We start from the raw sequence: 17,673 nt of genomic DNA, 5'->3' as shown, positions 1-17,673 counted from the left end.
ATATTAAATATATACAAAACTTACAAATTGCTATAATAAAAAAAATTGTACCACCGAATATCTACAGACAAAGAAGTAATCTAAAACTACTGTATGGTTCTGAGGGCCTACTTCCAATAAAGGGTCTTCTTTGGTACATTATTATAATGGATAATGAGGGAGATAGCAAATATAAAAAGCAACCGGTGCATAATCACACAACAAGATTCACTGAAAATAAGGGCCTCATTATTCCAAGAGTAACAAATAAGTATGGAAGCCGAACGCTTAAATATTTAATACCAGAGATTTTCAATAAATTTAATAATTATTTTAAACCTCAGAATAATGAGAGACCCTGCCCCAAAAACACTAAGCGTTGGCTAATAAGCGACGAATCAATGTATCTCTGAACATTATTATTGATGTATTCCTGAACATCTCAACGTACCTGCCTAAATAATTTGTATATAGGTAGGTACTTTGATATATATTATTTTGTGATATTGTTTATTGTATAATTTTGTGTCATACATGTATTAAAAATTAAAAATGTTTTATATATATTATTTGTAGAACCTACAGACAAGCCGTCATGTGTGACAGCTTTGTGGGACTGCATATACCTGTATCTTTAAAAATTTATAATAAATAAATAAAAAAATAAAAAAATAAAAAAAAATGTTATTATAGCCTTCTTGTAACTATATTCCGTGTAGTTGAACACATCTACAACTGCAAACAAACTAGGTAGAAGCGAGTATCTAAATGACTCAGTCCTGATATTATTGTTGCATTTAAAAAACATTTTCGTTCGAGTAGTTCTAGTGGGTATGTCGAAGGTGATTAGACTCAGTAAATCAGGGCTGTCTATACTTCCATAAGAAAAATTAAAATAAATTATTTTTGGATGTGTAGGTAAATTTAAAAAGAAACAGTAAAATAATGAAATATATAAAAAATAAAATAAAAACTGGAGTTACGAAATGCATGTTTAAGTTGAGAGTTATTATGTACCCAAAGAAGGACTACAAGTTGTTATGTTCGTAGATAACTTATTCACCCTTTTTATTTGGTAAACCAAAAGTCTTCTGAGAAGTGTCGCTTTATGATTGTTTTCATGTTATTGAGCTGAGATTGAAAAAAATATTGTAATATTTTCGTGTTTTGAAGGCTTTTTGCGTCGCGTTCGATTTCTGAAAACCTTCTCAATTTATGTAATCATATTATTTATTAATTTAATTTTAATTATAAATTCTCTATTCTAAAATTTGGTTGTTGTTGTGTAATTTCAATAAGTGGATTGAACTCGGGGCCGGTATCACTCAAAAAATCGTTCTCTCGTATTACAATGGTGACTCGATAGTCGACCTAACTAGAAGCTGGCTAATTGAGATCTGAAACAGTAAGTATTTCCGGGTAGCATTCTCACTGGCCCTGGCGACTACTGGCCACTGGCTGCCATCTTGCGGACTTCCGCGCAAGCTCTATGCACTGCCATCTATGAGTGCATCTGTGAAGCTCTTACTTCCGAACAAGGGTCATATATGACCGGGTGTCAATTTTTGGTAAAAGTAATTTTATCTTCTTTACTATTATTTTAAAATACGTAATTCTTTCTACGTGAGAAAGAGAAGCAATAATTCTTTCCATTTTGCTATAAATATTTAACCTGAATGCCATAAATAAAATTCTAAAATTAGCCAAAGTGAATAATTTATTCTATTTCGCGCCGCTAACGTAACATCCGGCTTAACTTTAAAAAATATTTCTTTATACGAACGAAATAAAAAGTGAAGTTACAGTTTTCTTACAAATTCCCTAAACAAAACGAATGCGTTTTCGCAATATCGAGTGGTCTCAATTTTTCTACGTTAGGAGTAAAAAATATGGAAAAGTTTTTGACAGCATTTTTCATGTTTGATATTAAAATTTTATTATTTAAAATTAGTAATGTTTATTTTAAATACATACACCGGACAGATAAGTACCAAATCAAACAAATTACCTAACTAAAAAAAATATTTTTTTATCTGAAGGTTTATATGTTTACCTAAATAAATGGCATAAAATATTTTGATTTTCACTATTTGTGACTTAATATAAATTAATAAAAAATAACAATATATCTACCTACTCTTACTGGAAAACTTAAAAAATTAAAAATACTGATTTCCTTTGTGACTCCGACTATCTAACTTTAACAATGGTTCAATTAACTCTAGTACCTACTCGGATTTGCATTGAATTTAAGTATCATTTTTAAAACTGAAAGTGTTTATTTGGAGAATTCAGATAAGCAATAAAGCACCTGCCTATAATATTTTAAAAAAGAAAATAATTTTATTGTCGTTTTCAAAATTGGAACTGACTTGTCAAGAATTCAGACTACCCGTGATATTTCACGGGTCCGCGCTAATATTAAATAACATAGCTAAAATCATTTTTGGGGTCGAAATTAGAGAACACAAACGACAAAGTTAAGAAAGAACCCAAATTATTCGATTTTCAGTCCCGCAGTCATTATCAGAGTATTAAGAGATGAGATGGCGTACACACCTGACTTACTTTAACAAGTGATTCATGATATTATTTGTAGTAAAAAACCGTAATGAAATTTGAACTCCGGTGATATTTTTTGTTTTTTTTTTTAATCTAAAAATAAAAAAAAAAATCGAAATATTGGACAGATAGGGTCGGGAAGACATCCAATGACGACTTTTGATAGACATTTTTTGTTTATTAAAAAAAAAATGTTTTAAAACGTCACCGGAGAGCGAAAATTCGTTCACATTTTTTACTCCAAATAATGTCTGGAATCACTGGTTAAAGTAGTCAGGTACGTCCCTCATCCTGCACAAATAATAAGTTATTTAACGGTTACTCTCAAGAACCACCACGAAAAAAAAACAGTTTTTATTAATTCAACAATAACTTTGTATTTACATTTTAATATTTGCACCAAAGGCGAGTAGTAGCTTATTTAACATTCTTACACAGAATTTCAAACAATAACATCGACTGTACCGAGGTTTTGCCCTTAATTCTCCCTCTGTATTAAATCCTTTTAAAGTGACAATTGTGCGTCGAAAGAGATTACTCTTATCTCGCAAAATACTTTTTAGTATACATTTGTGTATTTTTTCTTTTAAATAAAATTATCCAGAACCTACAAAAAAACATATCCGATAATTTCGTGAATAAAACAGAAACTTTTCGGTAAAACCGATAGTGGATTTCGTAGATACATTCATAGTGATAAACTGTTTAAAGTTATTTGTGCTCAATTAGTGCAAATATAAAAAAAATCGTGATATAAAAACTCGATACGGCGACTTTTGTTTTGATTTACATAGAGCTAGACCGATTGCCCACCTACGAATTTTCAGGCGCAAAGCTGAACAGAACTAATACTTTGTTTCAAACATTGTTTTTTTTTATGTGTCCTTATAAAGTAGTGTTTAATAATGAATCGTCCTAAAAAACGACACATAAGCACCATGATGTCTCCTAGTCCAGAGGATATAGGAGGAAAGTGCGTCACGATTGAGGATGCGGATGAAAACAGCTCGGTTACGTCATCCAAAGGCTCGGACGTCACCGAAGCGGAATATCCTTGCGCTTCAGGAGTAGATGTGCTCAATGAAACCCAAGCACATTTGACAGCTCTTCAACTTGTGTTAGCAGAGAAGCAATCTAAGGTCTCAAAAGACCAGCAGCTGAGGATCGCTAGAAACGTATCGGAAGTTTTCAGATCCGTATCTCAGCTGTTGTTGGAGCGAGAGACGATGCGTGCGGATTTAGCTACAGTTACAGCACAACTTAGAATGGCAGAAATAAAAATACGCCACGAGAAGAGGGAAAAAAGGCACCTTGAGCAAAAAATCATACAATTAGAGTCTGATCTCGGGCCTGTAATGCGGAGAGTGGCAGTGGCAACGGAGGCTACCCTCTCTTTTGCTGACATCGCCCGAAAACAGCCATATGATGCTCACCAACCCCCACCAATCACTCAACAAGGACATCGCGTCGGACCACCAAGACCTGCCGTTTGCATCTTTCCAACGGATGCGGACGCCACAAAGGACAGTGACGGTACGAAAAAAATGATTGAAGATACAATTCGGCCATCTGAACTAGGCGTTCGGGTCACGGGAATAAAAAAAATAAGAAATAAAGGCATCCTGATCAATACGGCAACCACGGGCGAACAACAAAAGCTATTAAATGCACCTTGCTTCGACAACTCGAGCAAACTGAAGGCCCGACTACCGTCAAAGCGTCTACCGAGACTGATATTCTTTAATGTTCCCCGGGACCTGACCGACGAAGATTTTTTAAGGATGGCTCTCACTGGTATTCCCAACGTTGAAGACATTGAAGAAACTATTGCAGGCTGTAAACTAAGTCACCTGGCTGGTGCTCGCACAGGTAACGCTTGTCACCGTATCTACGCAGTACCCGCTACCGTACGTAAATTTCTAGTCGAGCAAGAGAAAGTATTTATAAGCTGGACTATTTGCCGCGTCCGAGATTTTATTGGCCTTACTGTCTGCACCAAATGCTACATGATTGGTCACTCATACAAGTATTGCAGAGATACCAAACCCACATGTGGACATTGTGCTCAACAGAATCATACTGGTGAGTCCTGCCCAAATTCCACCATCAAACCAGTTTGCGCGACATGCACCAGATTTGGTAAGCCTGCTGATCACTCAACTGGAGATAGGGACAACTGCCCGGCCTACATCGCTGCACTCAAGAACGACCTTGCAACTATAGATTATGGAGTGTAACATACATGAGCATAAGTGCCTCACCATCGAGAATTATAATCCCGTGACGAACTGTCTACGAATAATGTATATGAACGCGAGAAGCATCCGTAATAAGTTTGATGAGATCGAAGAAAAAGTAAGAAGTTCGCGGTACATTGTACACGTGCTCGTCATTACGGAAACGTGGCTTAAGATTGGAGAGGAAAAGTTTTACTCCCTGAATGGTTACAAAAGTGTTTTTGCTTCTCGCCCCAACGAAGGAGGAGGCGGCGTAGCAATATATGTGATTGATACTATGAAGTGTGCAATTATTGAAAATTTCTCAAATGAAAATTCCTTTTTAGGTATAACGCTTAGTAGCAGTGATAGGAAACCAGTTAACATCTATGCTATCTATCGAAAACCCAACACAAATATGCAGGATTTTCTAATACATCTAGAAAAAATACTGAACGAAAGTAGACAAGATACATTAATATTCGGAGACTTTAACATTGACATATCCATATCCACACACTCTTCATTAAATTTTTGCAACATCTTACAATCTTACAATTTTTCAATACATAACAAAACATTTCCCACGAGAGTCACTGATACAAGCTGTACCTTAATAGATCACATCTTATCAAATAGGCAAAACATTCAGACTACTATATCGAATATTGATGATCCACTTAGTGACCATAATATACTTATTGTTGATTATAAGAACAACTTAAAAAAATGTTTTAATAATAGAACCAAATCCCGGATTACGAGACCTATCATCAACAGTATGTCAGTAAAATCCTATCTTCTTGATAACAATTTCACGATCAACTTAAGCAACTCAGAAGACCCTTTTAAAAGTTTCAATTATCACATTAAAAAGGCAATAGAATCAGGTACAACTACACCAAAAACAGGATTAAGAAGTCGGGTACAACTGAATACTCCGTGGTTTGATTCCAAATTAAATACATTAATCAAAGAACGAAACCAGATTCACAAGCAGTGGAAACAAGACCCTGGTAATCTTACTCTTGTAACACTTAAAAAGAGATTGAGAAATACCATTACTAATTATAGGCGAAATCTAAAACACAAATATTATGCGAACAGCTTTCAACAAAAACAAAATAAACCAAACTAAAACCTGGAAAATCATAAACTCTATTCTATCAAACCGAACACATAAACCAACTAACGAAATAGAATCCCTCGTGGTAAATGACTGCGTAATTAAGGATCCGAGCCAAATACCATCCGCATTTAATGAGTTTTTTCTCTCAATAGGAAAAAAGCTAGCAGCTACCATTCCGTCATTCCCGGATGACTGTAATACCGTATTTGTGGAACCGAAGGCTTGCCAATCCTTACACATGGCTAGGACAAACAAAGATGAGGTACTGAGGATCATCTCTAAAACTAAGCTGAAAGCAGCACCGGGACTCGATGGAGTAACACCATCAGTTCTTAAGACTTGTAAAGAAGAATTAGCGGGTCACCTTACAGAACTTTTTAATTGGTCACTGTCCTCGGGAAAGTTTCCAAATGAATTAAAGTTAGCGAAGATAATACCTATACACAAAGGAGACTGTAAAACATGTATCTCTAACTACCGTCCTATATCACTTCTATCGGTTTTTTCAAAAGTATTTGAGACCATAATCAAAGATAGACTCCTAAAATACATATCTGCGAATAATATCCTTACACCACAACAATATGGCTTTCGGAAAAATTCTAGTACTCAATGTGCCGCCTTTGATTTTATCTCCAACCTTCAACAGTATATAGACCAGGGTGAATATGTGGCAGCCATATTTATAGATCTCAAAAAAGCCTTTGATACGGTCGATCATGAAATACTCTTAAAGAAATTGGAATATTTGGGAATTGTTGGGAAGCCCCTAAATCTCCTCCGAAGCTACTTATGATGATAGATTTTGTCTTGTTGAAGTCAAAGGTGTCTCGAGTGGCTGAGGTAAAATCACATGTGGAGTGCCACAGGGATCAATTCTTGGGCCTCTGCTTTTCTTGCTATATGTCAATGACATAACTAAATGTGGTATCTCTGGAAACCTCCAACTTTATGCGGATGACACTGTAATCTATTATCACAGTACAAGCCTGAGTGACCTGGAGTCTCAAATGAATGTAGATGTCTCAATTCTAGCTAATTGGCTGCGTATTAATAAATTGAGCATCAATATAAAAAAAACGCACTACCTAACTTTCGGTAATAAGGATTATGTGCCCATTAATATCACACTTGGAACTGAGAAGCTCCAAAATATAGAATTCACGAAATATTTAGGGCTATTAATAGACTCTAAACTTTCGTGGAATTCCCATGTTGAGCATGTGAAATCTAAAATATCCCCAATAACCGGCGTACTGTACCGACTCCAAGGTCTTCTCTCTACATCTCTACTAAGGGCCACATACTATGCGATGATTCACTCCCATCTGAGTTATTTAGTTAGTATCTGGGGCACTATTACTAAAAAACAAATATCAGAAATACAAGTGATTCAAAATCGAGCAATAAGGAATATCTACCGTCTACCGTGGGATATACATATCAAAGATATATATTTAAAGACAAACATACTTCCTTTTACGGTTCTACCTAAATACAATATCACTTGTACAATATTACAAATCATACATAGATCCTCACACACTAACATCAAACCAGCATTTAATTCAGACATACACCAGCACAAAACACGGTCCCAAAATCTAATACACCTAGCATCGTCTACCCACACAACAAAATTTGGTATTAACTCATTACAATATATTGCATATAGACATTACAATGCATTACCTAATGAAATAAAGCAATCAGTAACTAACAAAAAAATATTAGTTAAAACGCTTAAAGATTATTTCCTGAAAATGTTTTTAAACCAGTGAATTTTCGCTCGCTTTCATATGTTGGTTTACTATGTTTCATGTGTATAGATGTCTCTCAGTATTTCTAAAATCTCTATTCTTAACAATGTATTTTTCCTTTTTTATTTATTTTTCTTTTCCTTTTCAATATGTTGTATTTTTTTTAAAGTGTAATATCCTTGTAAAATGTATTTTATGTGTCTGTACTTCCCGTAATGAGTTTTATCTCAACTCATTGGGAATAATGTGTTACTTACCATGTTTTTTGTAATACATTATAAATAAATAAATAAAATAAAAAATTAATTTTAACATACCTTTGAGACGTACACCAAACACAGAACTATTCCAGAGGTTTAATTACAAAACAAATGCAGCATCAAATTCCCCAATTAACCCATCTCTTCATACATTCAATAATATTTGTTTAAACTCTAACATGGACGATTTTTCGGATTCACTGCCCAAATTTAAAAGTAGTATCATGTCAATAATATTATAAACTGTTCAATGTGCATACATATACAAACACACACAAACTTACACGCACCTATACACTGCACACGTCACCCGGTAATTACTGAATATACATTCCACATATGGTACATTACGTCATAGGTACCCTCCGTGAAATATTTAAAATCTGTTATTTGTTTATATTATATAAAATTAATAAATAAGTGTGTCGAATTTAAAAAATAAATAATGACACTCATATTCACCATATTTGTTTCTTTGTTGCAGGCTGTTTATTCAGCGAATCCCTGTGCAGTGAGAAAATCGAGTGGTGCTATGATGGTAAGTGATCAACAATTATTACCTCACCTTTCAAATTTAACACATGTGGTTTCGTCCACACGACACCCGCACAACGCACTGAGCCGCTCCTTACTAGCAAGTAATAAATAATATTTTAACAATGATGGGAAGGCCGGAATACAGTATTACAGTGACAATTGATTCCATGCACTCGTCTGGATCCAGTGAGACTATGGGTTCCCTAATTGCGGTATTTTGTGAGGCTGAAAGGTAAGGATGGAAAATAGGGTTAACCTGGCTATTCAGGTCTGGTCACCAAAGACAGATAAAGCCATTTAAAGCATAGTTCCAAACACCAGGACGATACTGAGAGTATCTTCCACTCAGGAACGTGCGGCAAAAATTGGGTGTATTATTTTTAATTTAAATATAAATAATATTTACTTGCGCATGCGACAGCCAGATTGGTAGTCGAGAGCCTTACTCATCGAGACCTTTTGACTACTTGATTATTTACTTGCTAAATGAGAACGGCTTAGTGCGTTGTGCCAGCGTCGTGTGGATGGAACCATTCAAGAATATTTATATCCACGAAAATTTTAATATTATATCTCACACTGTATGTAGCACTTAACTATTTTCGTATTTAAATTAATTTGTCGCAAAATTACAGATATATATTTAAAAATTGAGTGTTATTTTAATGGAGAGAAGCTTTCCGCAAAATTTTGTAATAATGCGAGATGAACTATTTATTATTAGAGATGAAATATTTAGCAGAAATGAAGTGTAATAACATACATTTCTAAAAATAAACCAGACACGGGTTTTGTGAGATTAATGAACGAGATGGCTTTAGTACATGAGGGTGTATCTCCAATTATTTTCAGATTACGCTTTTGGAAAGTGTCTCCAAGTTTACGGAAGTGTAGAAGAAGAAGATTTAGCTAGGTGAGTACACACATTGATTTATTTACATTGCCATTCAACTAAATTGTTATTCTTATTTAGCTGCCTAGTCCTATGGAGACTATCATCGGGGTAATCTTCATGATACAGACTACAGCCCTAAATAACAGGGCAATCTCCACGATGAAAACTACAGCCATAAACAACAGGGAAATCTTCACGATTCAGGATCCAGCCCAAATCACATGGCAATCTTCACGATGCAAGTTTCAGCCCTAAATAACAGGGCAATATTCACGATACATACTGCAGCCCTAAATAACAGGTTTATATTCACTATGCAACCTGCAGCACTAAATAACAGGGCAATCTTCACGATGCAGGATGCAGCCTTAAATAACGAGGCAATCTTTATGATGCAGGATCAAAGATATTAGAAGAACGAGATGTGCTATGAGCAGTTCATACTGTGTGGAATTGTTTTGCCCAGTGTCGCCGGTTTTGTTCACCAATACTACTGCACACCTTCGCTTACGCTAAGGTATCCGCACTAATACAGAGAACAGATTTCTGTGCGTACACGTCCCGATAGTATTCAAAGTACCCTAATTAGGTAGTACTCCGCCTACGGTCCGGCGGCCAACATAGCATATCTCGTTCTTCTAATAGCTTTGTGCAGGATGCAGCCCTAAATAACGGGGCAATCTTTACGATGCAGGATGCAGCCCAAAGATATTAGAAGAACGAGATATGCTATGTTGGCCGCCGGACCGTAGCCGGAGTACTACCTAATTAGGGTACTTTGAACGGTATCGGGACGTGTACGCACAGAAATCTGTTCTATGTATTAGTGCGGATACCTTAGCGCAAGCGAAGGTGTGCAGTAGTATTGGTGAACAAAACCGGCGACACTCGGCAAAACAATTCCACTCAGTACGAACTGCGCATAGCACATCTCGTTCTTCTAATATCTTTGATGCAGCCCTAAACAACAGGACAATCTTCACGATGCGGGTTTCAGCCCTAAATAACAGGACAATCTTCACAATGTAGGCTGCAGCCCTAATTAACAGGGAAATCTTAGTGAAAAATCAGAGTGACTTACAGAGACATATTGAAAGTATGAAATGAATGTATGAACGGAAATTCCATTACCAATATGTTCTTGAAAACCTCTTTGTTTTTCTCAAACATCTTTGTTTATTTCTTATCATTGTGCTATTATCCACTTGACTACTTAATGAAGGCTTTTATTTAAAATTTATTTCTGTATTAGTTCATGTATTTACTACATTTGATTACAGACTATTATTCAATAATAACACAGTACAAAGCATATAATACGAACTGAAAAATATTTGCAATGAACGAAGAGAATGGTAGTTACCTAGCCACAAATTAGCTACACATAAATAAAGAAATGTCAGATTGCACTAAAACATACATCAGTAATATTATGATTTCTGAGCAAGGTTTTGGTTAAATAGATGATTCATGCAATATCATGTTAGCCTCACTCTGGCGAAGGAAAGGTGTTTGTTTAGCCTACGATGTTTATTTTATATTATCTTTTAATTGGTTGATGTTGTTGTTGTTTCTAGACATGAACTGACTACTGAGGAATTGCGTGGCTTCGAGCGAGAGCTGCAGCGACTTTTGCTGCTCGGTTACCGCTGGAGTCACGCCTACACGCAGTGCGTGCTGCAGGCCATGCTGTACGCCACTAGGAACAGGTGGGATACTAGGGGTTGCTGGAGAATACAAGGGAATAGAGGCGAATCCAAGGGAATATAAGAGAAAATACTGGAACACTATATTCTGTTGTGTTCAAACTGATGGTATGGATTACAGGAGAACGTCTGGGAATAGTGTGGGATAGAGGGGGAACGTAAAGAAAAGCACGTAAACTGGTGGTAAATTCCCATGAAATACCTACATTGTAAAAAGTGGGAAATATATAGAGTATAAAATGAGAAAACAGGGTATTAAAGGAAATAAAGATGAATAAAAGGAAAATATGGGAGCTCAAAAAAAAATCGGTAATAAAAGAGAATAAAAGGTAACGTACGGTAAAAAGAAAGAATTCAGAGGAATATAGGGGATAACATTGTGAAACGGTGTAATTTAATGGTAATTGAATACTAGGGAATAAAAGGAAAATAAAAACAATATTACTTCGTATTTTGACCGCGCATTTTGCTATTTTAGATAATTACTTTTGAAGCTGTTTGAGTTACATGTTGTAACATGTTGACTGCAGTAAAGCAATTAATTTAAGTATAATATAATTTTGGCGCATCTAACATTTTGCGGTCGATGATTGATGACAAATTCAACCCCTAATTAATGTTATTATTACCTTGTTGCATTTAGATAGAGCATGTTTATTTTTCCAGGCTGCACTACGATGCAACTGTCTGCGACCGCCTTGCGGATCAAGACTTAACCGCAGCTCTGGGAGCATTCGAAGCAGGAGATGAAGTTGACCCTGCATCAGTGGCTTTTGTCAGATATACACCCAACACCGACGTCGATCATGATTCTTCAGATTTTGCTGACGAAGTTTACTTCCCTCCAAATGAAGGGGATTACCTTGAAAACCTCCCGATGCTACCAGAAGCGGAAAGTAAGCAAACCATGAAAGGTATTCAAATGATCCCTTATTTGTTTTACTTCTTGATTTTAATTTCTCTTCTTCTTTCAGTGCCAATCGACATGCACGAATCTCCCCAGGAATATGGTTCTTGGCAGGAAGAAGTAAAAAGGTCTTACCGAAGAAAGAATAAACGATCCAAAGATCACGACCGTTCAGCACAACGTGAACACTTCCAAGTGTTCTCTCGGATATACAATACTCCCGGAGATTTCCGAGATGGTCATGAAACTAGAGACTTAAGCAATGAGAACCTCGAATCTATGTTTGGCAATACAGAAGAATACCCACCAAACGCACCAGGTCCGCTAATGGAAAACGAAGAGGTCAATCCTGGACTTCTGCCGAATATTCAACTGACAAACGATGACATTCTTTACCTACTGCAACCGGAAAATGAACAAGAACTACGAGCTCTTTTCCCTCAATACAATGAAGAATCTGATAACCCGGATGAGGAGTTTGCGAAAGAGGGAGATAAAGACCCGATCAACAAATGGCTCGAAACCCAGGACTTAGACCAACTCAGATCTGCTTTAGCGGAGCTCAAAGAACCTTTCGGTGACAGAATGGATCCGTACTACGTATCCACTAGTGAATTTTTGACCAAGAACCGTCTAAGACCAGATAGGTTCAACCAGCACTACAATACTCCTGACAGGTTTAGGCAAGGTTATGAGAGCAAGGATGGGGTGTTAAATCGGAAGGAAGACGCAGGAGTCGAGATCCCAGAGCAGAGGATTTACAGCGATGAGGATGAACAAGACCATTACAGAGAAGAAAGTGGAAGTGGAGAGCATGATGGCAATGCTGAAAAGCAAAGGGAACTGGAGTATCTGGCAAACAATGAAGTTACCCGTCATGGTAAGTAAATCAGTTACATGCATTCGTTTCGGCAGAACTACACTAGTACCAATCTTCTTTTGGATCATCAATAGGAGAATCTTGTGAAAGTCGCTCCAGGCGATGTAGCCATTGATTAGTCCATTGTATTTCCTGATAGGTTTTTGTGTGTAATTTTTCAGAGTATCCACGTCACGATGTTCCCCACGTGGCCTATGACGGAGAGCAGACCCGTGATGAAAGCAGGCAGGCGGCCCTCTTGGCTCGCCTCCTGAATACCTGGAGGTCAGGAGCAGCCCGTGGGGCCCCCGCCTATACTGAAGGGGGACGAGTCTACGTAGGGGACACAAAACCAACAAGTAGGGATGGTTACAAATAGTTACGAAATTAAACGTTTTAACGTTTGCGTTTAGGGTATCTATGTCCTCGACTAGAAACTTGGCAGTACTGTTTTTTTTCAGATATCATCGATGTTAGAAAAGGATTCTGGCCTCCTTTATGGCCTGGTATATCAGTCACTCCACATCCTCGCTATGTACGATATTCCTCGCTAAAATTTAAGCGGGTTTAATACAGTGGCGGCTCGTGAATTTTGAGTGTGATAGAGTGCTAAGTTCGTTAAATTCGACATTATTTATGATGTTTAACAAAAAAAAATTTTTTTTTCGAAAATTTGTTTTCTTTTTTATTTTCAGGAAATCTCAATTTGGCAGTGCACTGCCCCGATATCATGAAAATCTTCATACAAAAAATCGAATTTTCGAAAAGAAAAAAAACACGTTTTTGTTTACAATGACATTTATAAAGCCATTTTTTTTATATTAAAACTCAAAACACACCCAAAAGTCAAGAGCCGCCACTTACAAGTATTGCAAATATCTAGTAATATAAATTATAAAATATAGGCTATTAAAGAAATCTATTATTGACTTATTTTAAGGGCAGCTTTGGCAATTATTTGTTAGTTAAAGACAATTATTTAAAACCTCATTTTTGCCTTACCTATTATATAAATGTAATGAAATACAAAACATAAAAGTGCTGATTTAGGTTGAAAACAAATTTGTCGTATAGAAATTAAAATTTTGACACAAAAAACGCCTCTCATTTTTTTAAACTTCATATTTCATTACATAATAAGGCATTCATTACGTAAGGCAAAAATGTTTTTTTTTTAATTTCTGTCAATAACTCACAATTTATGAATAGTCAAAGTTGCCTCTAAAATCAGTAAGAAGCGATTAATTTAATGACCTATATTTTATAATTGGAAACACAAGTTAATGAAATAGCTCATGTCTCCTCCAGATATTTGCAATACATTTTTATTAAAAAATTAATAATTCAGTTCGTTTCGGTATTTTGGCATGAAATTCAAAATTAAGTTTTGAAGAATGATGGCCGTTCCTCTTCAAACAACTGATTTGGCTCATTCTTCATGTTTCCTGCGTAGATTTGCCATTTACCTTGTAAGATGTTCGTATGATTGATTACTTCCTCAAGGCCGCCCCGATAACGCCATGGCTTCCCAACTCCTGGGCCCCGAGCTGGGGGCCCTGCTGGCGGACTACGAGTGGGGCTTCCGTCGCCGGGAGCGCCTGGACGTCAAGAAACCCGGGCCTCCATTCGACAAGAACAACCACCTCTTCAAGACTGATCAGAATAACATCACTAAACCCGTCGGTAAGTGTATGTTAATGAGAAAACTAAAAATTCGTGGATGGCCTAAAAAAATTATACCTTTTCCGTAGACTCATTTATCAATTTTATTCCCACTTCGCGAAATAACTTTAGCACACAGTGACATTATGAAAAGATGAAAAAATCACAATAAACCGTTTAAGTACGATTGGGTAATTTACCCTCTGACGAATTTCTTTGTGAACTGCGAAGGCCTTAAACTCTTACTCGGCCCCGGGGTCTTTTTTATCATTCAGATTTAATATTTTTTTTGCATTTACGACTTGTGATATAACCAAGATTCCTACTTGAATAATGGAGATACCATTTGGCATCGACTAATGAGACCCCACGGCCTTTTAGATAACATTCGTTTACGTTTCGTTTAAGTTTCGTTTACGTTTCTTTTACGTTTCGTTTACGTTTCATTTACGTTTCGTTTACGTTTCGTTTAAATTTCGTTTACGTTTCGTTTACGTTTCGTTTACGTTTCGTTTACGTTTCGTTTACGTTTCGTTTACTTTTCGTTTACTTTCGTTTATGTTTCTCTAACGCTTCATTTAAGTTTCATTTACGTTGCTTATACGCTTCATTTAAGTGCCGTTTAAGTTTAATTTATTTTTCTTTAATGCTTCGTTTACGTTTCTTTTACGCTTCATATAAGTGCCGTATACGTTTCATTTGTTTCATTTTCATTTCCAGTGAGGCCAACATTACTGGAAAACTTTGAAATGTAAAACAATATTGTACCAAATAAAATAAATAAAATAAAAATAAATAATTTACGTTCCTTATACTCTTCATTGATTGTCGTTTGCGTTCCTTATACATTTCGTTTATTTTTCTTTAACACATCGTTTACGTTACATTTACGTTCCTTATACGCTTCATTTAAGTGTCGTTTGATTTACGTTTCATTGCTAAATTGTATTTTTGGTTGAACAGTGGTGGATGAGGCAGAAGCAGCCGCCGCTCCCCTGATGGTAAAGAAGGAACTTCATGAGACCTCTGAGAAGAGTGAGCTTAACCACAGTCATGACAACTACGATGTGGACAGCTCCTACGCCTATGTCGGTTTTAAAGACAGGTAAGCCTTCAATATACAATTTACGACATTCTTTATTATGTATTTTCAACAGACTATCATCAAACACCCTATAATATTAATAATAAAATATTGGCAGTATTAACAACGCTGGCCGCTAGATGCGCTAGTGTAGCATGTTGACGTCGACATTCCTTTCAATGGCAGTTTACAAGCTCTGAAGTGTTCTGAAATCCTTTTGGAAATAGTCCGCTCTGTCTGGCCTACATAGACCTTGTCACATCCGGAACAACTGAGTTTATATACTCCATCTGTTTCCAGATGAAACTTAGTCTTTGCAGACCTCAGTAGGTCTTGTATTTTGGTCGTTGTTCCGAAGACAGTCTTGATACTTTCCTTTCTCAAAAGCCTGGCAATTCTGTCTGTCACATTGTGCACATAAGGCAGGAAGGCACAGCCTTTCGACTCTTGTTCAATTCTGTCTTCGTTTGATGCAGATTTGGCTCTTATGATTTGCCTTGTCTGACTTGCTGGGTAACCGTTACGCTCCAGTGCATCGGTCAGCTTTGTAAGTTCCGCTCCGATTTTATGTTCTTCACATATTCTGGTCGCTCGGGTCACCAATTTATGGATAAGTCCTCTCTTCTGCGCTGGGTGGTGGTGCGAATCAGCGTGTAAGTACCGATTCGTATGGGTTGGTTTCCTATATGCGGTATGCCCTAGGCTACCATCGTGTTTGATTGACACCGGGCATTACTTTGGATTTGTTCCTGAAGTCCTGGGGAGACCCAAAACTTATAGAGCACGGCTAATTACGGAGGCCATTGAAATTCATAAAAATCCCGTAAATATTAATAGAGACGATGGAGCTAAGCTCAATAGTTCTTGGTATCCAGTAATTGAAGGATACACCAGAGCTAAACGAAGAAAACCACTTTTTTTTTAATTTTTTTTTTTATAGTGAATACCTCACAAGAGTCCCAACTGCTCCCGTCTGGAGCCAGTGAGACTATGGCATCCCCAATTGGGGGATGTTGTGAGGCTGAAGGTAAGTGGGGAAGGGAAAGAGGAAGGTGGGGAAGTACCTGGCTATTCAGATCTAGTCACTAAACACGGCTAAAGCCATTTGGAGCAACGTTTCAATTCTGAATGGTGGTCTTACACCAGGGCGATACTGGTAGTATCTTCCACTCTGGAACGTGCCGCAAATATACTATATATTATTTTAATTAATTAATTGTGAAATAACACAAATTAATCAAATACAATTTATTTGCGCACGCCGGGTTCGAACCCGCGACCTTCGGAATGGCAGTCCAATGCGTTACCACTGGACTATGCCGGCCGTCAAAAAAAAAAAAATAATAAAATAAAAAAAAATTTAAAAAAAAAAAATTATACTTTAATGTCAGCTCAGAGGGTTGGAGCTGGCAACACAACTTTTCAAAAGATTTCTAATAAATTAGCAATATTTTGTATGGGTAAGTTTTTTTCGTGCACCAAATTCTATCTATATAAATTCAATTATTTTTCACCTGCCTCGAAGGAATTAGCGCCTCTAGCGGCCAGAGTTGCCAGCCAATGCAAGTAGATACTGTCAATATTTTATTGGAGTTGGGCGTATTATTATAATTCTAGGCTATTAGCGTATGAGAAAGGGGAAGAGGGTGACACGAAATGAGCTGTAAAGAAATTCAGATATCAGATTTCTATCATTTTTTTAATGATGAAGTAATGTTTATACGAAACGGTTTTTATTTTAAATTTATTTATATAATATTTGACAAATCAAAATATTTCACCAGTAAATGTCGTCATGCTTATATCCTTTCTGCTATGCATAAAAAAACCTTGTCTTATAAACATTAGTTTATCATTAAAAAAATAATAATATTTGACTGAAGTCAAAATATTTCACCAACAAATGTAAATATAATATATCTCGACGACATCTAGTGGGCAATTCAGCACTAACAAAGTCTTTCCTACAAAAATAAATTTGGTTGTTTACAGGCGAAAAAATATAATCAGCAGTAATTGTCGATTGAAGTACTTGTACATATTGAATTATTTTGCGGGTTGGGAATAATCCGACATAGCTCAGTGGTCCATAACACCTGACCAGACATCAGAAGGTG

The 17,673-nt window shown here is 36.5% G+C and overlaps 1 protein-coding gene across 2 annotated transcripts in view; it reads left to right on the top strand.

Annotated features, from left to right (window-relative positions):
- The window catches only part of IA-2 (tyrosine phosphatase IA-2), a 176,482-nt gene that overhangs the window by 110,556 nt on the left and 48,253 nt on the right, over window positions 1–17,673 (top strand). For both annotated transcript variants that reach the window (XM_089634798.1, XM_089634799.1), the window contains exons 3-10: window positions 8,391–8,444; window positions 9,296–9,356; window positions 10,916–11,047; window positions 11,711–11,940; window positions 12,019–12,831; window positions 12,993–13,169; window positions 14,314–14,493; window positions 15,436–15,577. In XM_089634798.1, coding sequence (XP_089490924.1) covers window positions 8,391–8,444; window positions 9,296–9,356; window positions 10,916–11,047; window positions 11,711–11,940; window positions 12,019–12,831; window positions 12,993–13,169; window positions 14,314–14,493; window positions 15,436–15,577 — 1,789 coding nt within the window. The remainder of the gene's footprint in view (window positions 1–8,390; window positions 8,445–9,295; window positions 9,357–10,915; window positions 11,048–11,710; window positions 11,941–12,018; window positions 12,832–12,992; window positions 13,170–14,313; window positions 14,494–15,435; window positions 15,578–17,673) is intronic.

The sequence above is a fragment of the Hesperophylax consimilis genome, chromosome 8, assembly GCF_061612785.1.
Source record: "Hesperophylax consimilis isolate HC1 chromosome 8, BYU_Hcon_1.0, whole genome shotgun sequence".
NCBI classification, from domain to species: domain Eukaryota; kingdom Metazoa; phylum Arthropoda; class Insecta; order Trichoptera; family Limnephilidae; genus Hesperophylax; species Hesperophylax consimilis.
Note: the sequence above shows the minus strand (reverse complement) of the source record. Positions and strands in the feature narration are given on the sequence as shown.